General features: G+C 41.7%; 1 protein-coding gene across 1 annotated transcript in view; it reads left to right on the plus strand.

Annotated features, from left to right (window-relative positions):
* The window catches only part of AFF3 (AF4/FMR2 family, member 3), a 350,596-nt gene that overhangs the window by 61,482 nt on the left and 261,151 nt on the right, over nucleotides 1-27,963 (plus strand). Inside the window, exons 2-5 of the mRNA XM_009323844.1 lie at nucleotides 3,112-3,232; nucleotides 8,536-8,858; nucleotides 8,988-9,148; nucleotides 9,324-9,514. Of these exons, the coding sequence (XP_009322119.1) occupies nucleotides 3,112-3,232; nucleotides 8,536-8,858; nucleotides 8,988-9,148; nucleotides 9,324-9,514 (796 nt within the window). The remainder of the gene's footprint in view (nucleotides 1-3,111; nucleotides 3,233-8,535; nucleotides 8,859-8,987; nucleotides 9,149-9,323; nucleotides 9,515-27,963) is intronic.

A 27,963-nucleotide genomic window follows, 5' to 3' on the forward strand; every position in this document is an offset into this window, starting at 1 on the left:
ACAGGCTGCCCAGGGAAGTGGTTGAGTCCCCATCCCTGGAGGGATTTAAGAGACGTGTAGATGAGGCGCTTAGGGACATGGTTTAGTGGGCATGGTGGTGTTGGGTTGACGGTTGGACTTGATGATCTTAGCGGTCTCTTCCAACCTTAATGATTCTATGATTCTACGATTGTATGATTTAAAAACTACTTAAATTCATTCTTTTGGAGTTTGACCTGTATGAAGCAAATAGAAATGACACTGACTTTTGAGAGATTAATGATTGCATGTTCTTTGGTTTCCAAGTCTTGCAAAACTGCTTCAGCATTTTGGCCCATACTAGCAAAACTCTTCATCAATAAAGTGATGTGCGAGCATGCATATAACACATATATATGCATACATCACCCACATACGCACACATGCCCCAATGAGGAAAAAACCTTGAGCTTTTCACGAACCTGTTCTCCATGGTTTAGCTATAGAAAAGACACACACTGTAAACGATTAAAAAGGTACATGTACATTTGGGATTGTTTTAAATTACAAATTTTAAGAAAAGAAGGAATAAAACTATTAAAAAGAATCATTTTCCATTAACTGAAGTGTTTGCAATAAAGGCAATTATAGCAGTTGGCAGTATTCTCCTTGAACCAAAATAAATAAATACATTTGGTGACATACGTTTAAGGAAATGTGATTAGTGCAATGTTCATGCAAATAAGGAGCAGCCTCACAAATGCTAGAGATTTTGCCATCTGGTATTACCAAAGGAATACAACTCTCAACTTGTAGCTTTTCCTAACTTACTGCTTATAGATGGCATATTAGGCATTGTCACACGGTTTTTCCATTTGCATAATCATTCTGAATTATTGCAGGTTGTGCATTGCATTGCCAACAGTGAACTTCTCATTCGGGAAGGGGGTTCAGAGATCTGACGGCTTGCATGTCTTCATCAAACATGTCTCCATAAAATAAAGGAATAAAAATGTCCTTTCACTTTAGGAGTATCACACCAGTGCATTTTTAAACTTGTATGAGGCCTAGTGGAGAATGCTGCACTTGTTTACTTCCTAGAAACCAGGTAGAGATCAGTATTATAATTAATCTCAGGGGACCTGCCCATCTCTATTTGACTGCAGGCTAGAGTCCAAATGCAAAGCTTCTCAAAGAGTCAAGAGGTTTTGCATGGGGAAATGTGGCTGAGGATGAAGTTACAACCTGATCCCTGCAACTCCAGAAAAACCCAACCTAACAACAGCTATTCGGGACAATAGCTATTCAGGGTGGCAGAAAGTCTGCTTCAGACACTGAAGTTGTTGTTAGAAAGTCTTTTACCCTGACTTAACTGATGGGAGTACAGTCAGGTAGCATGATGTAGTAACCGAGGACCATTGCTCACGTAGCAGTAAATGACAACTGCTCTACCTCTGGCCTCGGCAGCATGTGCAGCAGATGATCTCCGCTCACAGGGACCCCGTGGGGAGGCCTTCGCTATTCCCTTCTTCCTGGAGGAAGGCATTTTCCATGTCCAAAACTCCACCCCTACGATAGCCTCCTCATTACACTGCTTTTCAAAGAGAGGGTGTTGGTGTGAATAACATGCATTGCTCATGAAAAATATGGGATAAAACCCCAAAAAACTTCAGCCACCTGTAAGTGGAATAAAGAAACCGGTGGTTGGAAGCTACCTCCAACCTGCTGTACTGAAACCCTGTGTTTCACAACAAACCCCCATGTTTGAGAGCCCCGCTTGGCGTTTGGCACCTGCCCTCAGATGCCCTCAGACCCATCAGAAGGGTGCTCCGCAGTCCAGTTTGAGTTAGCAGCTTTAACAAGTAAACATAAGATTTTGTGTTCGTTTGGTGACTGCTAAGGCATTGTTTTTAAATACTAATAGTGTCTAACATATCCTATGTATTTTCAGCTCTCTCAAGTCTTGAATTAGAATCAGATAGCTGTTGGCCTTTTGACTGCCTTGCCTGAGGCGTACTAGGTAACGTCACGTGGGTAGCCGATGCAACATATGTTTTGCTAACTGGGAAGCTGGTTAGCAAGACAACCTTTTTCTTATTAACACATGGTGCACTTACATGACATTAATATATATTTCTACTTTGCAGATTTACAGTGCCAGAAGAAAGGCATTAGCTGAGCTAAGCAAAATAGGCAATCAGCATACTCGTCACATTGTCCTGAAATAACACATAAACCTTATTAGACACATTGGTTTCCTCTGTGAGGAGAATAAAACATAACAAACTGAAATGTGCAAACCTGAGTTGTTCTGTGGAAATCCAGGGAAGGGATTCTCTGGTTTATGTTGTCATGCATTAAACTAGAATTCTGAAAAAAAAAAGTTAATTTTTATTCTGGATGTTTGTATTGGAGCCAGACTAGTTCATTTCTAAAAATTAATACTGTTGTGTAATGCAGTGATTTTATTCTCTCTCCAGCTACACTCTACCAGCCATACATACACTATCGTGCCAGTATTCATTAATTCATGCTCTGAAGTTGTGATAGTGTCAAATCCATCAGAAAGAGGAATTGTTTCAGTAGTAGTTTCACGACTTGGCTGATTAACAGAGATCAGAAGCAGCAGCCTAACTGTGGAAACCACTACAGCATGTAGTTTTAACAGCTCTTTAGGGAGCTAGTTAATGAAAGAATCACTACAGAAACACATCCATGTGAAAAAAGGAGCATTCTCATACAACACTCAGAGGATATGTCATAAGTGGAAATATGTTCATAATTTCTATTTACTCATAGCTGTAATTACCATCTGCCTTAAGAGTACTTTCAGTCTTTGTCAAAGTTGCTTAGATATTTCCTTTGTCACATTTCAAGCAGAGAAGTTCTGCACAGACTAGATCCTGCCCTGTGATTTCTTTTTTATTCTTCTGTAAGAATTTAATTATCTATTCTCTGTGTGAAGAAAGCACCAGCATTCCCAGAGACCTGAGCCTCCCCAGCCTGCTTGGACTGGCATTCATCTGATTCATGTTCTTGCTTATTTTTGCCATCTGTCTGCAAACCAGAGTTCTTCACTTTTAAATTCATGCTGGTTTATATGTTGCCTGCTAACTTTTAACTCTTAAAAAGCTATTCCTCTTTTTGCTGCAGTGTCTATGAGCCGGATAGAAACGTGCTGCGAAGGAAAGAATGGGAAAGGAGAAATCAGGAGGCCCAGCAGGAGGATGGCGCGTTTAACACGAGTTACTCCCTCTTCAGTGAACCGTACAAGGTAGATGCTTCCCAGCTGGGTGGCTATTTATTTATTTATTTATTCACAGGACAAAAATGCAGCCTGGCAAAGGCATTGTCCAGGTTTCAGCACCCTGCCACAAGTGCTAGCCTCACAAAATTCGCAGAGAACATTTACGGTTCATTGAGAATCGGATTTTATATATATATATAGAGATAGATAAGCTTCTTATAATGTTCAGCAGCACACAAGAATGAAATAAACTAGAAATATCCTAACAATATTTGAGATCGAATTAAAACTAGGAGGTGAAGGTGACGGTGCCCTGTTTTTGCAACACTTAGAAGAAAACAATTGTGTTAGAATTGTGTGTGAAGGTCAAGCAATAAAGTAAACATTGTGCTCTGGCCAAGGTTAATGTAATGAAATATCTTGGTGGTTGCTTTTTTTTTTTTTTCTATAAGCATTACCAACAAAATTTGTCTGCTAGACATGTTTTGCCCTCACCAAAGGCAGAGGTAACTTATGAGTCTCAACTCCCCGTTTTATTCCTCGTGGTAACAGTAGTGTGATGAGGCACAACCATCTCTCCCCACTCCCTGTTAGAAGGGTCAAGCAGGATCTGCACTTTGTAGAAGCCTGCAAACCAAGCCCTTGTGAACAGGACCAGAGAGCGGTATCCCATGGGGGCTGCTCCTCTCCTGCAGCTAACCCAGTGACTTTGCCTGCGTGCATCAAAGCACCATCATGTATCATCTACTGTGCCCTTCCAGTAATGTCCAAGTTACTGTTACAACCACCACGCTGCGAAGCCTTTCCCTCCACGCAGCATCACTTGTCCTTGATGCTTTGGGTGCTTTAGTGCCTCTTTCCAGGAGTCCTGTTTGGGACCTGGTACTTGGCTTCTGCACCTGGCTTCCGTGCTTCCGTGTTTCTGCCCGTGCTCCAGGGTCAGCTTTTACCTTGCTGTTCTTCCAGATTGCTGTTTGTTTCTAGTCCCTAATAAAAAAGAAAGATCTACCACTTTCAAACCATGTCCCTTGATAGAAGACAGCTCTGTCTGCCTTGAAGCTGACCTCCAGCTGCCCGAATTTCAGATTCATTACAAAGGCGTTTAGAAACCACGGGAAATGTCTTGAACTCCTCAAGACTCTACTTGAAAAAGTCGACTGTGAGACCAATCAAGGGCTAATCCATGGGAAAAAGCCTGAAAAGCTTGTGAGCTGTGTGTTGGCATTTCGTGAGGGCTCTGCTGCAATGGGGACTTAATAATTTTCCATTTGGTACATCCAATCAAATAGACCCCTCACAAAAAGGGCCCATCCTTTTGCTGGGCCCCTGATACCATTTTGTCTGCGGTACCTAAAGTTGGTAATACTGAAGCTCAAATCACTTATAAAAGTGGTATAGTTGGAATATTTTGTGCACTTTAATTATTACCTGTGTGCCAATGTACTGACTGTCATGGCACAGACTTCGTGTATCATGGACACACCAGTAGTTTCTGAGTTACGATGTCTGAAGGCACCTCTATGCAACCACAGTATAATTCCATCAACTTTAATAGGAGTGGATGAAAAATCATTGCCACCTCTAGAAGCAGAGAGGATACTGAGTGGGTATCCTATGGGGAGATCAGAACAATGGCTCCACCCATGCTTCTTATCTTTAAACACTGTGTCCCTATTTTGGACAAGCACGTAAAGAAGGTGCTGCAGAAATACATCCTGCAGCTGGCTTTGTCAAGGAAACGTGGAGAAAGGCAAAACCCAGTACAGCAGTATAGCTCACCCACAGCTCTGTTGGTGTGACAGTCACAGCTGCTTGGGATGACCAGTCATTCTGACAGTATTGGACATCAAAACTTCAGCAGTGGCGTACTCTGAATGTCATGTGTACACTGGCAATGGACCATTGCGCTGTCTGAACTCATCCAAGCATTTGTGAACCTTCAGTGTGGGGGTGCAGAGCTGTGGCTTGGGCTTTTTGATCTTATCCTGGAGCAAGGCTGACTGCAAAAGAGGAAACCTTTCTGTGAAACCCAATCTTACTGTCTTTAAAGATCATGTTCAAGTTTTAGGTGTTTCCAGAGGGAAATGAAGTTACAGCAGACATTCGCCGCAAGCTCTGATTAAATTCAGTATTCCTCTACACAGCTTGAGAAACATGAGCTAAAGCCGAAGGATTTGCCATTCAGAAGGCCATATCTGAAAATCAAAGGCAGACTGGAAATCTCTTAAATCTTATGTCCTCTGTCACCTTGACATGTATCACTACTCCGGTAACATCAGACTTTCTGAAAAATCCTGACTCTTCGGGTTGCCCTTTATCCTGTTCAAAGTATCCATAGCAACCCTTTATGAAGGATTACGGGAAACCAAGTATCTTCTACTTAAAATGTCTTTTACAGGGGGTAAAAAGTAGGAGTTTCATTCCGGATATTTCCTGGACATTAACAATATCAGTATTTTTAATGAAGAAAAAAATTTTGATGACCTTCCATGCAACCATGAGGTTTATTTTTAGAAGTGTTGAATCTTGCAGTCTTCAAATGCATGGATACATCTTGCATTGCAGAAGAATATCAGAGCACTGTAAGTTAGAAATGTTTGCACAGAATGCTTTTCCTACTTACTCATTTTGTGACCGTGTTTTCCCTATGTGAATGATTAAATAAGGCCAACAATATTTCAGAGCAAATAATAGGACAGACTGTTACATCTAAAGCTCATAACAAGTTACCTCAGACCCCATCATGATCCCAAAAGGATGTAGGTGAACTCTTCTGGATGAGATCAGCTCAACACAAAATCTTCTCGCCTCAGGTTGTCCCCAGTGCATCCAGAAGGAATAAACAACACCGACCAGTTGCCACCATGTGCTGTGGTACAGGCATTAGACTGGTTTTCTACAGGTATTCTTGTGGTTATCTGGGATCTCTCAATATGAGGTGTTTCCTTGTGACCTTCACATCACATGCATATAGAAGACAATCTGCTGACTTCTCTGGGCTACTGATAGTCTACAGATCTGAAATTAGGCTTTTATTTACTTCCCATCCAAATAGCAGGCATCAGAAAGAATGGACCTTCTGTTAGGGAAGTTGGACTTTCCAGGGGCAAAACTTGCACATAAATTCTCTTACGTTCATGGACCTAGAGGCAGCCAGGTGGAGAGCTGCCCCACAAGCTGTCTGTGCTGTAGGAGACTTGTGGGTGTCAGGAGCCCTGTTCCATTTGGTGGTCCTTGTCGCCATGCTCCTGGCAGGGAAGGAAACCTCACACACACAGGCTGGCTGAATCAGACTGGGTGCAGGCCCAAGGGCAGATCTCCTTCCCTAGAGGGAAGCTGGAAACACATCTCTAGAAGGTATCTACACGAGGTGGAGGATCCACTGGAAGCATAGAAGAGATCCACTGGGTAAAAGGGAAATTTTCTGTGCCGTCCGGAAAGTAATTCTGCTGGTCAAGGCAAAGCCCAAGTGTAGAAGCCATTTCATTTACCCCAGGAGACATGAGTGTATCTCCAACATTCTTTCTTTCCAGATGTATGTGATGCCTCCCACTTTGAAGCCTCATTAATAGTTTCCTCTTCTTTAGGACATGGATGTGATTCCTGTGAAGCAAAGGAACACCTTTTTTTTTAAGCCACTTGTTTTCTGTGAATTAATGCTTCATATTTCTTTTCGTAGCAGATTATTGTCCTTGTGACAACAACAGCTGCATATGCAGAGAAAAGATCAGGCTGTAGTGGCTGAGCCATCTTATCCCAAGTTTGCAAAGGAATGATTCGGATGCAACACTTTTGAGTTTTTCCCTTCCCACTTCCCTTCAATATATATTCTTGGTATATATTAAACTCTGTTAGCATTGTAACAAATGCATATCAGAAAGCTAGCTGTAATGTATTTTACATAGTTACAAGGTAATGTCCTTGAAATTTGAGGCGACAAGTTTCAAGCAAGACAGGACTGCTTCTACTGTCTGACTTAGGAATGCTTCCGCTGTAGTCCTCTGAAAGTTAGCATGTGGCAATCGCTGCACTCATGTACAGGGCATTTTTGCTTGGATTCAGGTTTTTTAATAGGAAACTCTAAAAAAAAGATTCTGAACTGGGGGAGTTTCCCTTACGTTTTTGTTTGAGTGACTCAATTTTATTTGAAGGCTTAAAAACAAAAATACCCCCAATTTTCCAGAGTAACTGATGTTGCTGCTACATTTTTCGTATTTTTTATATAACTTTAAGTGGGTTTCTCCACTCCCTTTACTCCCTTCTTTCTCCTTATTTCTGTTTTTCTCTAAAACAGGGAGTCTTGAGATGAAAGCTTGGCCTTCTGAGATCAATGGGAGTTTTCCCATCCAGACCCCGTGTCTGGAAGAGAGAAAGGAGAACACCACTGGCTCATTACTGTCTTCCTCTGAAAATGTAAAGCAAAGAACATCACATGCTTGAATCTTGGCAGGGTTTAGAAAAATCTTTGCTGCATAAATGCTAATGATACACCCTTTTGCTTACAGTGGCTTTTTAAAGCAAGGGTTTTCAATCTTTTCCAGTATGTCTTATTTGCTTGTTTTATTTCTTTGTGGAGCTTCTGCCTTTTCAGTCAGGAAGTAAATGGATGATTTTAAAGACAATGATGAATCTTAGAGGGGAGGGAGGGTGGCTGTGTTCCCCCTGCTGCACACAGCAAGCACTAGGCAATGTGAAGAATTTGGGGGGTTCTGTTCACCTTTGTTTTTGAAGAGGAGAGTGCCCTGGAGTGAGCATCCTGACAGTATTTTCAAAGAAGGGATATAATCATCTGTAGTTTTCCCATTGTCCCACGAGCTGTCTTCAAGTCACCTCGGAGTATTTGGTTCGCTTAGACCGGTGAGTTCCTTCAGTGCTTACGCTGGATGTCGTGTGGCTTCCCAGATGCTATGTGAAAACTTAGGCAGGCAGAGAAGGAAATTGGGAGTACAGTGTTTTCATTCATGGCTGAAGGAGAGCTTGCACTGGGCTATAGGAAAAGTTTTATCATGGTCAGATTTAATCCAAACCATTCTGTGTAGTTGCAATAATAAATTTTCTAGTTTCCAGGTAATATACTTTAACTACAGTGTGATACCAGTGATAGATTTCTTTTTTTATATACTCTAAGGCCCTTTATAGCTTTTCCAGTTCAGGGTAGATTTAAGATGTTGACAAGTGTCTTCAGAGACAATAAGGATTTTCGATTTCATCCCTCAACGCCACTGCTGAATAAGGCAGTGCTACTTCAGTAAGGATTTCAGCAGAAGCATGCAGGGAATTTTGTTTTTCTTACGTTGACTGTTGCAGAACATTCGTTTTTTGTTTTGCAGACTAACAAGGGGGATGAGCTCTCGAATCGCATCCAGAATACGCTGGGCAACTATGATGAAATGAAGGACTTGTTAACTGACCGATCAAACCAGAGCCACCTTGTTGGGGTTCCAAAACCTGGGGTTCCTCAGACGTCTCTCCCCAAGCTGGATGAACATCTTATTGCAGACTCGAGACCGCCGCCTCCTCCTCCCATTTCCGGCACTACTTCTTCCACACCAGCAGCCCTATCTGCCCAGCAGAGCAAAAGCACCACGATGGGTTGGCAGAAGGCCGGGCACAATGCTGCTTCGGATGGCCAGCAGAGAGCGAGCAAGCATGGGCACCGGTCGCTGGAGTCACACAAGGGTGACTTCAAACTGGCGAACCAAAAATCCAGTCTGGAGAAACTAAAACGCTATGCATCGAGTCCCAACTCCTCCTCCTCCTCCTCCAACACTGCCCAGCAAAGCTCACTGAGGGCCACACTAGGAGACAATGTCAACAGAGTGCAGCAGCCGGCAAAGCTCAATTGTAGCTCGGAAGGAGGAGCTCAAGCGCAAGAGAGGCCAGCAAAGCATGGTGGCGGGCACTGCGTCCAAAACTTCCCGCCCTCTCTTGCTTCGAAGCCCAGTTTGCAGTATCCCTGTCAACAGTTGAATTACAGCAGACATTTTGCTTCACCTTGGCAATTCCAAATCTTTTATGCTTTACTGTTTTTTAATTTCTCTATTTTAACAGCTGACAGTAGTCTTGGATCAATGAAAGGGATGGTTTTCTCCTAATCATTGATCCTTTGTCCATAAAGACACAACTTCTTCTGTTGCTGGGGTGCATGTAAGGCCAATGGACGGTCAAGACCAGGCTCCTGATGAGTCTCCAAAGCTGAAGTTACCAGCAGAGACGACCAAGTCGTATAGGGGAGTGCCTTCTAACAAGCCTGATTCGGCCAGGACCAAGTCAAAGATAGCCAAGTTCAGCATTCCTAAGCAAGAAGAGGTAGGTGTTGTTATGCTTTTTATGACATACCCCCTTGGACGGATGGATGATGTCTTAGAACTGCAAATTGCATCTGTCTCTCTACAAATTTTTAACATATTAGTTTGCATGTTGTTTTTTTTTTTTAACATTGACATAGTATATTACAAATAGCAGCCTCACAGTAATGTAAAGATATCTCAACAGTGAAATGCTCACTGTCTTCAGGACCATAACACTTCCTACAATGGCACATTTTCAGGTAGTATATATTATTTCACTGCCTTTTCTTCCTCAGTGTCCACATATAAAGCCTGGATATTTTAAATTATTTTCTTTTTTTTTTCCCTAGGCAGATGTATTACTTCTAACTGTTCATATTTCATTGACTTCTTTCTCTTTGGCAATGATTAAATGAAGTGTTTGTGATCAGAAGTAGTTCTGCCATCCTCAATGATGTCAAAGTAATTTTGCAATCTAAATAAATTGCTTAAACAATATGAAATTTGTGGAATAGATGAGAATACAGCAGTGAGACTCTCCTTTTAGTTCATAGTATCTGATTCTGTTTCAAACCAATTTCTGAGAAGACTGAGGTTTGCTTCCTAAAGAATCACAATCTGTAGAAACCCAGCCATGCTACAAGTATGAGAACATGTCTGAAAAAGCTTCTAGACAACATTTCTGTTATCAGCAGTAGATATGAAAGATTTCTGCTTGGACTTATTTTATGTTCATTTATTTCACATTCCGTTATGCAAGTAGGACACCTTGCTTTATCACTTACAGAGTCTGTGATTTTCTGTTTGATCTTTTTGGATGGGGAGGAAATAGTTGGTTTTGGCAGAATAAAGGGTGATTTTTTTTTTCCTGGGGCGTATTCAGAGGCATGTATGCCAATACGAAGATGGTCACATCATTCTCTTGTGCAAATTAGTAGAGCTCCCATGACTTAAACAATTTATAGTATTTATAGGACTGAACGACTCCATTTGGCTGAATCACCGTGACTCTCTCAGAGCAGAGACAATGATTGTTTACTCTTATTTGACAGCTGTGGTGTGTCTTGAGATGTTTTAAGTCTTAACATTTTTGTTTCTGGCATTGTTAAAGGAGAAGAAAGATCTAATTTTTGGTGGAGTTCTCTGGCCTCTTAATGCCTGTTTGTAAGAAATGGAGTTGACTGTTGTATTCCCCCTTTGGTTCGGTTTGGGAGAGAAATCTCTCTGGAAGCAATTACTTCTCTCAGCTCTTTTAGGCATTATACCCATGTGGTTTTTCTCTAAGTTAAAGTTCCATCGGTTCCAAACAACACGTAGGTGATATGTTGTTCCTGAAAAGGGGTTGTTTTAGGCTCTTAAGCCAGATTTGATAAGCAAATTTAGCATTCACAAACTGCTGTAATTGTGCAGATAGATCATGTAATGGCAGATACTAATATCCATTTAGCTATTATTACCACTTTCAGACTTGTGCTTCTATCTGCAAGTGGGAAGTATTGTTAGAGTTAAAGATGCCTGTGGCAATTGTCTGGATCTTTCAAATTTTCCCCCTTTACATGTATGCAATACTCTAAGGACTAGTTTGGAAAGGAGTTTTGATAGGCAATCATTTGTCTGAAATTCAGGATTTACCATTTGCATTCCAAATTTGCCTACCTCAGGAAAGAAACATTCATTTGTTGTATGTAATCCATGCCGATGCATAAGGGTAAATTTATACTGCAGTTCCTAGACATGTAGAGACATGTAGACACGTATTTGAGATTGCTTTAAACTAACTTGCTTAGATACCGATGGCAATGTAGGCTATGGTAGGAGAGAGTGGACTGCAAGGTAGCTACTGAAGTTTTCACAGATTTTACGGGATGCAGTATTAATGAAACAGTATTTGATAACATGATATAAACATTTAACTGAAGTTGAAAGAGGTGGACAAAAAACAATGTCCTGTAGGTTATAAAAGAGCTAAGCGATTACAAAAAATGATGGACAAATTACTCAGAAGAGAAATAGTAGGTACTACAGGTGATGGGGTTTGAAACAGGAGCTAATGAAAGACAATGTTTAGATCTCATGTTGGAGGGCTGAGAGTCCTGGCTTTTTTTCCTTTATCCTGACATTTCCTTTGTTCTAACATTTTCCATCCCAAGTGGCACAAGATGAAATTGGTAACCCACTGGTATTGCTACAGGGAGAAATATTGACCAAGACTGAAAGTTTTTTCAGTCAGTCTTGCCTGATCCACCCTCCCTTTAATTTTCAATCATACTTCTTTTTATTTCAAAATGTTTTTCCATTCTTGTTATTTGTATCGTACATCTCCTAGTACAGTTTTGTAAGAATTTCCATGCGTTTTTTAAATTTCTGCTTTCAAACTCATAGAACTTCTCCTTTGCATCAAATGTTCACTGTCCCCTATTAGGGATAGAAGTTTTAAGCAGCTTTCAGCACAAAAGCTATCATGGTCCTGTGAACATTTGCAGGCAAAACTTGTTCAGAGTGGGGCTAAAGGTGATGGCCAGGAAGGACTTTGTATCCCTAGTGGCCATGGGAAGAGTAGAGATGCCATATAGGATGATAGTGAGGGAAAGCAGGCTGACAAGTAGGATACAACATTGTCTGGGAAGCTATATGGAAGCAGAAATGAGAGTGGCAGAAAACTGCTTTAAGAGCAGCCAGGAGAATACGGGAAGCAGGAGAGGAGCAGAAAGCTTGGGGATAGGGTATCTGGAGCGCAGGTGGTGGACTGAAGCTTTATGTCTGCTAAAATAAAAGGTGTGTGGCTGAGATGGGCTAGGTAGGGCAGTTAGTGTGCTCTGGGGGTTAGTGTGGTGTTGCTGGCTCGTGGTCAGCTTGTGGTCCACCAGGACCCCCAGGTCCTTCCCTGAAGAGCTCATGTCCAGCCAGTCAGCCCCCAGCCTGTACTGGTGCTGGGGTTATTCCTCCCCCATTCAGGAGTTTACATTTTCCCTTGTTGAACTTCTTGAGGTTCCTGTCGGCCCATTTCTCCAGCCTGTTGAGGTCCCTCTGGATGGCAGCACAACCCTCTGGTGTATCAGCCACTCCTTCCAGTTTTGCATCATCTCCAAACTTGCTGAGGGTGCACTCTGCCCCATCGTCCAGCTCATTAATGAAGATGTTAAACAGTATTGGCTGTGGGGTGCACCACCAGTGACTTTGTGCCACTGATCACCACCCTCTGGACCACTTTTATAGCCTTCACTTTCTGTCTGCAGGCCTAATTTCGTCATTACACACTTTTTTTCTACTTTCAGCTCTTAAAATGTGTTCATAGTGATACCATGGTCCAAAGCCTATACTTTTCAACTTGGCCTTGACAAGTTCTACAGCTGCTTAATTGAACTGAAAACGGAACTGCAGGAGGCTGTAAGGGAAAAAGATGCAAATACGGGAAGCAAGATGTGAGCGCAGGGTGTAGGTGTGAGATAAAACATGAGACTCAAAGGAGGAAAAACTGGGGGGCAGGGGAGAAGCTGCCAAGCCTGACCAAGTAGAGAAGTGAATGGTGAGAAATGACCATTTCCCCAGTTCCTGCAGCGTTGGGGCACATGAAGTGATGAGCACTTCTGTGTGACGTTTTAGTTTTATTTTGAACATCACGTGGCTATAGGCAACTTCAAGTTGCACAGAGAAAACCAGGAAACAAGAATATATTGTTACAAATCTCCTGATTTGCAAGTCCACTTACTAATGCATTCAGGTTGAGTCCTCTGTTTCCATGCACTTGCATTTAGCTTATAGTACTTTCCAGAGTCTATCAGTATAGCTAATACCTATGCACTTTCATTTGTGTTTACCAGTTTGAAGGAACCATCAATGGAAAAATAAACACATAATGAAACGAAGTTAAGCCTCCCTGTAAGAACTGAAGAATAAGAAGCAATGTCACGCAAAGTGTGTGTGTCTTCAGCAGGGTACAAAATCCTCTTCTGTACATCCCTTGAGGTTTTCAGAGAAACAGGGCACAAAGTTGGCTGCAGTACAATTATTATTCACTGGAAATAAAATCACTTGAATACAAATTATAGACCATTACTTTTCAATACATGAAAAAGGTTGATTTTTAATGTAGTTCAATACCTCATTTAATATTTTTAATCAATTTCGGGAAGCCTTCAATATCTTGACACAGACTGAAGTTTATAATTTTTTTTTAATTGTTTTAATGACAATAACTTGCATAGACCTGTGTGTAGAAAAGTAGCAGTTACTCATTTGGGAATTTAATCTTTAGGAGCCAGGTTCATCAGTGTTAATTAGAATCCATACCCAACTTCCCTGTCCTTCCAAAATTATCATACTGCTTTGTAGAAATAATAGCTCATCATCTCAAGTACTGCTATTTCACATTTTGAACTACTTAGAAATTATATTGCTGTAGGTAAAAACCCACTGTACTGGATAGAAGGGAAGAGAAATTTGATACCAGCGTATAGAGGAAAAGAGGCAGGAAAATCAAGTGCCTCTCTTTTCTAAAATTGTGTTGAGTGAGACAATAAGAAAAAACTAAGATGGCAAATCATGTTCTTTATATCTGAGTTCTGGTTTTGAATTTCATCTTACAGGCTGCATGCTACTTTTTTATTACATTGAAGAAGCCTTATCTGTTGTCCTTTGCTTACTTCTCTAAGGGTTATGGAACAAGGAAACCGAGGTTGTATTCAAAAATGACTAGCAGTCTAATGGTAAAAAGGATAGATTTGGTTCTGTTAAATTTGGGAACACATTTATGTGAAATGTACATAAGGTCATCATGAGGACATGTTCTTATTCCACTTCACGGAGTACTTACACAACTTCTGCAGCAGAAGTTATGCACAATAGACTAAATGTCAAATTTTTTTTTTTTTTCCTTTTTTCCTTGGTCTTACTCAGGCAAATTCCTATTTGCCTGGATAAGATACTCTCTGCAGTCATTCTCGTTCGAGTGGCTATATATAGCTATCAGCATCTGGCACATGCGCTAGCAAGTGTTCTTTAAATCTGCAATCTTTTTTTCACCTATCAATCAGTTCTATCCCCATACATTAATGGAAAGCAAAAAAATCCCACAACTCTTTCCTCCCTTTCTTCCCTCTCTCTGAAAAAACCCTCACAAATATGGACTTTATGTCAGTAATATGTTCAAAACCAGACTCTTTTAAGGAGAGCTTTGGTGCATAGCGTGTATAATGAGTAGTTCCGTTCCACTTTAAAATTGGAGGTGGAAGTTCATGTGTGAAAAAACAAGTGCAGCTACACCTCACTTCACAACAGAAGCTCCAGCGTAGACTAAATTGGGAAGATGGTCATGATCAGTGCATGCTTCCCCTGGAAATACCGCATATCTGGATCTACAGGAAAGTAGAGGGGAGACAGTGTCTCGTGAGGAAGGAAAAGGGTTTAGAGGAGATCTGCATAAGTGCTTTTCCTCAGAGGCAGGACACCACCTTCCCCTTGCTGCGACGGAGCCTGTTGAACAGTTGCAGGACTAAGAATTGAATCCAGGTTTTTCTTCTCTGCTTCCCAGGGTGTTCAGTTCTGTCCCAGAAAGGCAGAAGTGAGAATAGAAGAGCAGTTGAAGATGCATTTAGATGAAAAGGGAGGGAGAGATTGAATGCATTAGCAAGAAGGTCCAGACTTCTTCCGGCACCGTTCTAGGATGCGCCCAAAGAGGCTGGAGACATAAACGCAGAATTAAGTGTGTTGATACTCCTCTACCATTTATCAACTTTATTGAAGAATTGCAGTGCTTGAGAAGCCAGTTAGCAATCACAGCACTCAAGTACTGTAAGTACTGTAAGTATGAGCCAGTTGTAGATGTTTTCTTTCCCAGATGTTCATGGGAATGAGTTAGCAAGCTGCATTTACAAGAAGACACAGCTCAATTCATCCCTGTAATGGCACCACTGACCTTCCCCACAAATAAAGGATGTTTTCCCACGTTAAACAGGAAGAACCGGACAACAAGAGCAGTGTGGTGCAAAGATCCCTGCTAGTCGTGCGTTATTCAGGACCTTCGAGTGTGTCTGTGGGAGGGCTGTGCATTACTGCCTGTTTTTATGTAGGAGAATTCAACAGACTAGGACTACAAAGAAAGTGTGCATTAAATAGGCAGAGTGGTGTTTGAAGCGCTCTTAACAAACACAGAGGAGACCACAATGCGCAAAGATGGATTTTTGGTATAGTTTTCAAATTGTGACACAAGCCTCTGCCTTTCTCGCATTTTGCAGTCACCGAGGCACACAGCAACTGTGTGTGGGGGTAGTTTCATTGAACACAGTGGGCCTAATCTCTCCAGTTATTCTTGCATGGCAGCTCTTGTGGAAGGAAAATACTGTTTAGACACCTTTCCTTGACTTCTAGAGCTCCCTAGTTTTATTGTTTCTACCCTCAGTGAAACAAGTTTCTTTTCCCTTTTGAATTAAATATCAAAATCTTTTTCTGGGAAAGCACTAGCAAAACTTATCTATAGGCTTTTGAAAATCAAGAATTTATTTACGTAGAGCCTAAAGTTTTCTGTATGGACTGATTACCATATGGTATGTGCTATGCATTTGTTGCTATGTTGAATCACTTGTTGTTCCCCATTGTTTTTCACTGGTAGGATGACTATCATCAGAAAATCTCTAAACTGGATGTAAACTTATGATTGTCAAGGGAATTCCTTAACGTATGCACATGCCTTTTTGCAACTTTTCCCTGAGATTTTTTTTTTTCCTAATTATTGAAAAAATATTTTGGGCAGTTCATTGAGATCTCTCATAAGTCAGATCCTCCCTTTGGTAAAACTGGCCTTTCCATCTTTTCAAAAGTTGGAAAAGTAACCACTTTTGGGATAAGGAAAGCTCAATGGATGTAAGAATATGGTTCGTTGTGAGAAAAGTGTATTCCTCTTGCCTTCTTCCCCCCCCCGAGTGGATACTTTGGTTTATGAATCAGCTCTGGAGTTGATACAAAAGTGCATGCATAAAAATGTCCACAACCCTGTATAATTGCTTCTTTAGTTCCTTTTGGTAAGCACTAAAGTTATTGATGAAGGAAATAAGATTTCTAGAACTACAAAAAAGTTTTTAATCGCACATCTTGTCTGATTTTTTTGAATCCATTGTAGTGCTTATGATGATGATAACTGGATGTAATAAAAATCCTCCCTACCAGAAACAAAGTAGTCTAATAGACCTCCTTTGTGAAATGCGCCTCAGAAGATACATGGCATTGCTCTCGCTTTTCCACCTTTGGCCCCATTAACATGGATTGCTCCCAGGCCTGTAAGGGTATTCAGCGGTTGGAGAAAGTGGTCCTTTCCTGGATGTGGCTGCAGGAGCTGTGTGCTGCGGCACGGCGCTCCTGCAAGCACAAGAAGCTATCCCCAAACGAGGTTTCGGCTGAGCATCTCCTCCCCATCTGTTTCGTGGCTCCTTGAACAAAGGAGTGCTTAGAAAGGGTTAGGGTACAGACAGAAAGCGAGGGTGGGCTTGCTGTGGATTTCAGATTACCAGTGAAACACTTAGATGCACTCTGCTTCTCAGACCTTACATTGCACAACACTAGGGCGTTATATCAGTGTGCAGTCAGGTGTGGAATCCAAGCCCTCGTTGCTTCTGCAGAGCAGTTATTAATGCCAACTCACATTCTCCTTTGCAATAATTATAGCAGGGCAGAGCATTTCTGTCTACTCTTTGTCTTCACAGCAATCTACTAGGGATCATGTAGGATGTAAAGGTGGTTTAGGATTTTTTTTTTTTAAAATATCCATGAAAAATATTTTACTGCTTTGTTCTGTAGTTTCCCCAGTCTTTCATGAATCACAGTGACATGAAACTGTCACCACTGAACATACTCATGGGGGCCAATTATGACTGATGAGCAAGAGAACCAAAGGAAAATACAGCGAGCTTCACAGATCACTGTTAATTCCAGCTAAATAAATAATGTATATGTGCCACTTGATGTATAAGGTTAAAGAGGTCAGACCTCCAGTAATTGTTGTAAATGCATCCAGCCAGGCCAGAAGCAGTTAAATTCTTTATTGTTGGTCACATATTCACTTACAGTAAATGAAGACAAATATACCCTTAAATATCTGCATGTAACATACTTTATTCACCCTGCACGTCGTAAAGTTGTCATTTCCGTAGCACTTCTGAATATGGAAGATCTATCCCTGTGGTATCACAAAATAGCTTCCTAGAAAAGTAATTAACAGAAGGCTTTTTTTTTTTTTAAGTTCAGAAAAGATAAATAACGTAGGCGTCTGATTTCCTGTCACTCTTGGTTAACTTTGTATGAAAATGGATAGCTTCCAAATTAAAGCAGGCACCGGCCTGTCTGGAGAAAAATGCATCTGTAAAGAAATGTGTACATTATGTATTCATGTAGTTTCAAATCTCTTAATTGTATTTTATATATATAACAATCGCATGTTCTGAAATATGGTACCTTTTTTACTTCATGAGTTAAAACCAGCGTGCCAGAAAGGCTGAGGTTGCTTCTCGCACGGTTTAGGATAAGCATTTCCTTTCCCAAATTCCCTCATACATGCCCCACTCTCTTCCCTCCCCACCAGCATGTTTCTCTGAGCTATGGAGGCTCAGTGTGAGGTGGCTGTACACCACATTTTATTCAGAAGATAAATACACAAAAAACATTCAGGCCAGTGAGCCACAGGGTCAGGAATATTGAGATCCAGGATTTTCTCTCAGAACCAAAAATTGCTATTCATATTCCTCTGCATTTACTGCAAATGGCTGTAAGGGAAGCTTGTGTAGCTAGAAAGAGAGGAAAGCAGAGAGTATTTCTTGTTAACTCTTATCACTAACACATGTTTAAGGAGCTCTCTTTGCTTTGTAACTATTTTGAAATGAGATGTTGAAGATGATGGGTTTTTTTCCTGCACATGCTAGAGATTATTAGTATTCAAACACCAGCAGTGTAATCTATTGTTAATCAAACATTGCATTTATTTAAAGCTAGTTGTACAACTGCATTCAGATGCAGAGGCAGGTACAGCTTTATGTGACTGCTACAACTTCTAGACCTGAAGTAGGAAAGGGGAAGACAGCTGTGAGATTATTGATTACAAACACGGTCAAAAGCAATATTAATACAAAGTATATAGAATGGCCATGATTTGGCAGTTACGCATTATTTTCTAAGAGGCCTTCTCCGATTTTAATTACAATCTCAGGGACATCTGATACAAGAAAACATATTATCAGAGACATCTGATACAAGAAAACATATTAGCTGGTTAATTTCTGATTTCATGGAAGTAGCAGTCTGGAGCAGAAGCATGCTGTCTAGAAAAAAGGCATGGGATGGAGGACCAAGTGCAATGTGAGAGGGACAGTTTGAAAAATACCGTAAGCAGATAATGAATGTCTTTCTTGCACCAAATCGTAAATGTTTAGCATGCAGGAAAAGTTAAACATACATAGATAGAGAGGACATACGAATTAGCTGGGCCCCATAAGAGTGGAGGAGTCTGAGAAAAGAATTATGTGGGAGCCTAAAGAGAAAAGAGTGAAATTATGATTTGAGAAACCCACCGAAAAGGAGGGGTTAGTCACGGTCTAAATTTTTGTCCTCATGGGAGGACCAAATGCAATGTGAGATGGACAGTTTGAAAAATACCATAAGCAGCAGTTGTAATTTATGATAAAGTCTGCATGCAAGATCCTTCAGTAGCTTAGAGATGGCTGAGCAGCCCCCAAAACTTTAGGTTTTTGCTGCAGTGTGTTTTTTCCCGTGAGGAGGCCTTTGGGAGCACCCTTCCTTCCCGTGCAGTTCCTGCTCCCAGATGGGAATGGACCTATGTCCAGAGGACACCCCTGACAAAGAATCGAGCTGCACGATTGCAGTTATTTCTAAAGAAGCTTGCCCTCTCCCATAAGGACGAAAATTTAGATGGTGGCCATCACCTTCTTCACAGATGTGGTATCACTGTTTCGGGAGGAAAATGCCTTACTCATCTCCCCCCATAAGCAGTACGGCAATATGCACAAAGCTGGGCTTGGGTGTAGACATAGCTTCTGTGGGAGGTGGAAGAGGCAAAACCTCACGCTCACATAGCATGTCCCGAATGTCTGTGAAGAGCCTCTACACAGAGCTGACATCTTCCGAAACACAGCAGGTCTTTTTTTTTTCCCCACTGAGAGGGTTTATAGCTTCTGATAATATCTGTTGCATTCTCATCAATAAACCAAAAATGCTGTGTCTTTTACTACTGTAATCTCTTCCATTCAGGAGTTTCAAAGCTCTTCGTAAGCATTAATGACAACTCTGAAAAGAATATATTAAATCTGGTTACAGAGGAGTTAGCCGAGGTGCAGGTGGATGGGGACACCGTTCTCGATGGCGCCACCGGCAGCTACGCCGCAGACCGGGCGTGCTCCCCTTGGCCTTGTTTGCCAGTGGTCCAGGCTGAGGGACCAGCTGGAAAATGTTGTGGGAAGTTGGGGTAGAGGACAGGATAGTGCACCCGGATCGTGTACCTCATCCCATCCCCAGACTGAGGCTGGACATGCTTGCGGCTGGCCACAGGCTCAGAGCAAGCACAGCCAGGGTGAATCGGTGTCAAAGCAGAGAGCAAAACTGAAGAGACTGAGCCCCCAGTTCTGTGTTCTGGTTTGTGCTACAGCTTGCCGTGTGGCAGAGCGGCACATGAAACTCTTCCATAACCTTGCGCTGGAAATGGAAGTTAACACAGAAGCATAAGTAAAGGCTTCTTGCTAAACTCTGAATTAATGTTTCTCACTGTTTTTCTTCCTATCATTTAGGTCACTTGAGGCAGAGACAGTTCCTGAGTTATTATGTCACTTACGGTTTACCACTTCCATCTGAGTTACTCACCGCATGTGTTCCACTAGAAATTAATAGGAGTTTTGCCATTGCATTCAGTGGTAGCAAGACCAGGGTTTGACAGGGATGGATATTTCTTTTCTACATTGTATGAACTTCCTTTGGTCAAGAAGATATTGCTTGAGGGAAGATGGTCTTTTTTCTTCACTCTTTCTTTGTTTTGTTCCAGAAATGGAGATGTAATACTTGTGGTTGTTTTTTGACATCGTTATTACTTTGAAGAAAGTCAGCAATAGTAATACAGAATATCAATCGGTGGCAGAAGGTGGCATTTGAATTCAGAAATGCTATGCTACGTTAATCTGTTAACTTTAGGACATATCTTTAGAGCATCAAAGGAGCTTCTTGACCAGTCTGAGGTGCTTGAGTCATTTTTTCTCTCTTGTAATTAAAGTTTCTAGCTCCCTGTTCAGAATCAGTTTCCTCACCAACTCTTCAGTGACTACATGAGTGATTTCCTGACAGTTGTACATTAGGAATTATGGCATATCCTTGCACATAACTTCCAGAACTATCTCAATACACAGAGAAGAGACCATAAAACACACCGAATGGGGATTTCTCAGATATGCTAATTGCTGCTATATAAAGAGCACGGGATGAAGACCTGACACAGAGGAAGTTCAACTAAGAAGTACCTGCCACAAATCTTTGGAGGTTCACGGAGGAGCGAATCCTGCTGCTGCCACTTCACGGCAGAGCTCTGCTGAGCGAAGCCTTTGTAGCTCAGCGAGTTCAGGCATGGAGGGCTGGCAGCTCCCTGCAGTCCCAGGTAGGGCCTGGGACAGGGGTCTGCCGCCTCCAGGAGCTGCTGCTGGCGTCGGGGGGCCAGCGGGGTCGGCAGCTTTGCCAGTGCCCCGCATGGGAGCAACTCCCACCTGCTCGGCTCTTTGCTGCCTGGGTGCGGTGCCCAGGCTGGGTTCTCGTCTGTCCTAAAATAGACCCAAATGCAGGCCTAAGTTATTTGTCTTGAAATGGACTGGAATGCATTTCCCGCTTCCCATCTTCTTGTCTATGAGCTTGGCTCTCAAAGTAAAGCTGCTGTTTTCCTTAGACTGGATTTTTGGGTGTTCAGAGCATGGGCTGGTCTACTAATGGACATCCACCACCTCTTCCTTGAAGCTTAGGTTTCTCATTCAGTGACAGGAAGGTGCTGTCCACGTAAATGATCCTCCAAATTGTTTGCAAAATTTGTGCTAAATTGACATCCATGCCAAACTTTGCAAATGAGCTCCGTATTTGTAGAGCACTGCGAAATAATGTGCAGCGTAGAGGGGGAGTTCAGCAAATGTGCTGTAATCAGGTGTGAGTTATACTCTTGCAGCTTTTTTAAATGATACCTTTTACACACTGACTACAGATAGGTATTTTTGCACTCGGTGGAATGGGGCTGGATCATTGAACTCATTTTAAGTAGGCCATTAAACATCACTGCTTAATAATGATTTTTAGCCATTGCACTTGAACCCTTTGCCTTAGGCTGACCCGGCAGACAGAAATCAAAAGTGCTGCACCCCAGCAGCTGGCGGCTGCTCTGCTGCTTCTACAGATACACCTATGCCCTTTTTTTTTAAAACAGGTTTTCTGTACTGTCTGTGAAATGCGTGTCCTACTAAATATAATAATTAATGTGGAAAGATGAAACCAAATAGTTATTATTCAATAATTTTAATATAGAATACTCTTTTTTTAATAAATCAACTAGACAAATCAAACAGTAGAGAAATGAAAAGTGTCTTTGCAGGCCCTGTGGGAAATTCAGCTAATGAACTGAAGAGTATCAGTTTCTAGACAGGCAAGAAAGTCTGCTTAATTTAAATAAATAAATTCAACTATTTGCCTCCTTATTTTAAAATCATGGTTTTGGGCATGATCACATAATATGAACAAAGTAACTTCAGTGCAGCCTGTGTAGTTTGAAACACCAAGCAAAATACAATTAACTTTAAAATGGCAAATTGTAATGCTATTAAAAAAAAAAAATCTTCTGCCTTCCGGGTGTGACTATCTTCTAAATGTGATGATGTCACCCTGTGAGCCGTTAAACCGTTATCAATGAGCAGGCTGTGCATTTTCTAATGATTACTGTGGAGTTGAAAAAGACTCTATAATGTTCCTTCAGTTTGTTCATCATTTTTGTTTGATAATTGTCCTAAAAATCAATGCAGCTACTGAGTGCAGAAATTTGATTGAACCAAGAATAAATATAGGCAGCAATTTAGGCTGTTCTTACTCAATAGGAAAATGTCTTTGGATAATAAGTGGATTGCTATCTAAATTCATGAGTTCTTTTATGACATTTTGGGTTAAGCCTGAAATAGATTAATCTTTTTCTGATAAAGTTGCATAAGCTGTGATTTCTCCGGTGACCACATTTAATTGGATATTAAATAAAGTGCTTATCTTTACACCAACAGGTTTTACAGGCTGGATTTTTTTTCCCCCCGAACTGTATTTCACAGATTAAGTAACAAGTAGTAGGCACACACAAAAAATTATTGATTAAACTATGATATGCTCAGATTAAAAATTAGACTGTTTTGATTCAGGTAGGCTTTTGAGGTGCATGACTGCCGCTGAGGGTTAAATGCACAGGATAGAGGGAAACTGCAGGATGGTGCCAAGAGCCGTGAGGACAGGTCAGCTCTGCATATTCTTCCTTTCCCACATATTCTTCAGCAAACGTACAGCGGGATGGTTTTCTGTTGGGTTTGACAAGAAGCTTAAATTCCTGATAATGTTTTTGAAAAGCTTGAGGTCAGGATTCATTATGCAAGGTGCTGTACAAGCACACAGCGAGAGGTATCCTGTGATAGAGCCTATCAGCCCTGGAAAGGCACAGGAAAGGTTAACAGGAACTTGGAAACTAAATTAACCTATCGCACCTGCAGAAAGGAGATAGGGACAATGTTGAGAGAAGTATCCAAATGGAAAAACACCGATGGTGTTCAGGAGGAGGAAGTCTTAATAGGGTGAGCAAAGACTGCGCTTGGGAGGAAGAGTGAGACAAGGAGGAGGGGATGGAGAAGGTGAAGCTGAAAGCACAGCCCGGCTGGTACGGGAGATGTTAGTCTGGTACTCCGCTTGCTGGAGAAGGTAGACCAACAAAAGGGCTCCAAAGGGGCAGAAGATAGTTAGGACTTGCTGCATTTCCTTTAATGATAATCAAGGACACTCTTTGGAGCTGAAAGGACACTTCTGTCCCAGAGAAGGGCAGGAGGTTGAAGGAATCTGGCTAGATGGCTCGGGCGCGTGTGTGAGATGGGTGGAAAGAAATACAGCAGTTGTGCAGAATGAGACGGGAGAGGAACCACCAGTGTGAGCTGGAGGCCTTACAGGGGGAGGAAATAAATGAAGACATTTGTGTTGACTAAGCTGTGCTAAAGTAAATGATGTGGCGCTCACGCTAATTGCCATTTTTTCCCCACTGGTATGACATACTGTGAGTGTGAGAACAAATTGATGCCTCCCTATGTAATCAAGCCTACTTTTGACTTTCTGGGCATGGAGCTGGCTGTTGGTTTTCTCCTCATATATGGGACAAGAGAATTGCAGTAGTGCTCTGCAGCCTGCTCAGGAGCTTTGACAACCCTTTCCTGGTGGAATTGTTTTGACTTTGGCAAGATCAGCTGGGAAGAGGGGCAGTGTGGGGTTTTTTTTTTTCCTAAATAAAATTTACCCGTTGCACAAAGCACGTAATTGTTCCAGAGCTAATGTCAGACTTGGACATTGTAATTGCTCACTGAAGGCAACTTGCTTCCTACAGTGAGTCGGCAGAGGCTGGCAGTACTACAGGTGCCATTGCCACGCAGGCTGCCGTGACTCCTGGCTGCTGGCATCGTTTGGCTGAGATTCAAGGCACAAGGTGTTAAAAATCCCAAGTGTGTTACTGAAAGATAAAAATGGAAAGTAGTTCCACCAAGTAATGGGGACATGCATAATGGCCTTGTGCTAATTTCAGTCTGGGGTCACTGGGCCCTCTCTTTTTTGAATAGTTGAAATAGCTGTGTCCAGATGATAAAGTTGTTGACAATTATCTTCTCCATCCTCCAGAGACCACACAAAGCTAAGCCTTTTCCTATTACTTTCTCCTCATTTTCTTTTATTCCTGGCTTGTCATGACTTTTGACGTTGGCATGAGGCTATTTTCTAGAGGAATTTCCTTTGCCTTCTTTGCTTTTGGTAATGTAAGCATTTTGTTAAGAATTTTTTTTTTGAAGCTGTATTGTATTGTTTTGTTAAGACTTTTTAGGACGGTGTTCTCTTTGCTGCCTCTCACAGAAGTCAGCTAGTAAATTAGCAGCCATTAGTTCCCCTTAGGCTTCAGAAAAATGGTAAATTACTTAAAGTTTTTCCCTGACTTGTTTTATTTCCAGTAAAACAAACATTCCAATAAAACGCCAGGAAAGGGATGACAAGCTTCAGAGCTTGTGTTGGTTTTGGAGGCCAAGAGCTGGGTCAGGGGCTACATCAGCCCACAGCCATGTGCACTGGTTTCTGTGGCGAGGAAGGCTGAGCAGGGAAGTCTGGCAGCAGCCACTGCCTGCCCTCAGAGACAAGCCGGGATGCATCCCGGTGCCCAGCTGGGAATTCCCAGGGATGTCTGCCACCTCTTCTGTTAGCAAGCAGGCTGCAGCGCTCCCTACACAGTTGAGGGTGAGGTAAACTATTATGTGACCAGCTTGGAGACTCTGGGACTTTTCTTAGCAGAGCTGTGTCTGTTTTTAAACCTTGTGCAAAAATATAGAGTACGTAGGTAAGCATGTAGCATACCCTTAGAGGCATGGTTTGCAAGGGTGCTGTTTGTGTGTAGACCTCATTTCTCCCATAATAAGTAGGCCTGTGGAATTGTTCAAGGGGAGGCAGATTTGTATAAATGTCTGTGCTCTGTCAGCGTGGCAGTGCTGAGACTGAAAAGGCAGTATCTAGACTAGCTCAAAATGTATGTGTGTTGCATTTGTACATACCATGGACCAAGGCCTCTACAGGTACAAATTGGCCTCATGCCACCGACACTGGAGATTTACCTCTTTATTTGCTGATCTCTTATTAGATGCAAAGAAGTCACCCAAATAAGTTCCCAGTGTCCATGCACCCTAGCAGTAGCTTAATCTCTGGTTTAACAGCGAGTCTTTGTAAAATGCATGTACACAGATAGAGCGTTTCTAAATTGCCAACACAACAACAGAAGCTTAAGTGCAATTTTTATTCCAATAAAGATCTGATGAAATTATGCCTAATGGTCTGCAGACTGCACTTTTATATGCACTTGCAATGCTCCCATTGACTTCAACTGCTGTTGTCAAGGTGTTTCAGTACTACTGAGCTAAGGATCATTACCCTGTGCTATTACAATACATTAAACTAATGCTACCATTTTTCCACTGTAACAACAATACCGGGTGACTGAAGGCTACCTCCAACCCAATAACTTGCAATCAAATATTTGTTTCAGATTTCAAAATGCATATAAATTATGAGGCTTGACAAAAATGTCCAGATTTGACTAGCCCATAACTCCACCCTGGTCTTTAATTCTTTGCATACAGACAAAACAAACTTGGCACTGATGAACAGTTTAGAGATATTAATATTTTTAAGAACATGAGGATTTTAGTTTATAAGTGAGTTGAGTAAAACTACATTTGAACTAAGCTTTCCTTGACTTTCATGCAAACAGCGTTGGAACGATATATATAGACTGTACATATCCCAACACCCAAAGCTTGTGTCCTTCAAAAGCAAAACAATTCCCTGACTGCTGTTGATGCAGCATGCACCAGGGAATACTCATACAAGTGTCCTGGAGCTGAGCTTAGTTATCTGATTTCCGATATTAAAACCAACCCACCAATTCTTCCTGAGTCCTGTTTGCTCTAATGTAACGGAAAACACTGTACTTAAGTGCTTCAGGGAGATAGCTTTGCAGAGATTAGTTTACGGGTTGCTAAGAAATTAATAATTTTAAATGCATAAAGGAAAGCAAATTCACCAATTATATAGCCTTTGCTACACTTGCTGATTGTTTGCTACTTCTTTATCTTTTTTTTACTGCCTAAAAAAAGAAAACAATAAAGAAAAGGAACAACTGCAAAAGGCTTAACAGTTGACTGATATTACCTTTATGATAAAGTGGACCACAGACTAGATGGAAAAAAAAAAGAAACCATGACCCTGAGTTCCCTTGGAAACCTCTGCAAACTCATCTTAAAAATGTACACACAACATCTGCCAGACAAACAGGAATGAGGACCTGATAACCAAACCAGAATCCAGATGTGCACAAAAATGGGCTTCTTGCTGTTTCTCCTATGTCACTTGCACTGCACGTCTACAGCTGTGAGATATGCAAAAACATAGTTGATTCATATGGCAGGTCCTTTGGATATTGTTTACTCCCCAAAATCCTGGAGTTACTTGTTTATTGTTATGTGTTGATTGTCATTAACATAGGAAAGGCCCTTCACTATATCTAAAGTTTTCTGTCCCCTTCTCCTTTTAAGAACCAGCTTTTGAGAGCCATTCTTCAAGATGAAAATATTGTTATGAAAGAACAAATAATAAAGTTACGCACAGATCTGGAAAACTGTGTTTTTCAAGACATCAGGCCAACAAGATTCATTGCAAAGATATTTAATGGTTCAAACACAGGGCTCATTCTAAAATGCTGAAGAATTTTGCTTGTGCAACAGATTCAGACTTGACTGCAGAAGTCCTAATTTGGCCTCCTTTTTCTATGCATGCAAAGTCACAAATACAGAATCACCTGCTTGTGCACCTATGCATCAAGTCTGATGCTCACTTATTTTAAGTGACAGATTATCGCTGCCTAGCTCTAGTACCCTGCACACCAGTACTGGCAATATAGATGTCTTCAAACATAACATTACCCAGGCAGTGTGACACCTCTCATGTCCCTTTCTGAACAGACAAGAAAAACAAGAAAGAAAAGGATTGGCTGGTGCAGGATCAGTGTAGGCCTGTGCAAGAGGACACTGCGTTGCAGCACTGGTTAGATTCAGGAGACCTGGGCTCCATTTCTGTTGGGTATTCTCCCACTGCCTCCGGAGGGCATGGCCAGCTCTCTGTGTTTCCAGAGAACAGCAACAGAAAGTGGTCAGCTGCTATCCTTGAGGCTGCACAAATCATCTTGTTAGTGTTGCCACACTGGGTGAGAGTGGTAGAGGCAGCTGGAAGGTTAAAGGCAGTATCTTGTATTATCTGTGGCATGACAGATAGTGGCATGACTAACCTGATCTCCTTCTTTGACAAGGTGACCTGCTTAGTGGATGAGGGAAAGGCTGTGGATGTTGTTTACCTGGACTTTAACAAAGCCTTTGACACCGTTTCCCACAGCGTTCTTCTGGAGAAACTGGCTGCTCGTGGCTTGGATGGGCGTAGTCTTTGCTGGGTAAAAAACTGGCTGGATGGCTGGGCGCAAAGAGTTGTGGTGAATGGAGTTGAATCCAGTTGGCGGACGGTCGCAAGCGGTGTTCCCCAGAGCTCAGTTTTGGGACCAGTTCTGTTCAAGATCTTTATCAATGATCTGGATGAGGGGATGGAGTGCACCCTCAGTAAGTTTGCAGACGACACCAAGTTGGGCGG

The sequence above is a fragment of the Pygoscelis adeliae genome, unplaced genomic scaffold (genome assembly GCF_000699105.1).
Source record: "Pygoscelis adeliae isolate BGI_AS28 unplaced genomic scaffold, ASM69910v1 Scaffold425, whole genome shotgun sequence".
In the NCBI taxonomy this organism is placed as follows: domain Eukaryota; kingdom Metazoa; phylum Chordata; class Aves; order Sphenisciformes; family Spheniscidae; genus Pygoscelis; species Pygoscelis adeliae.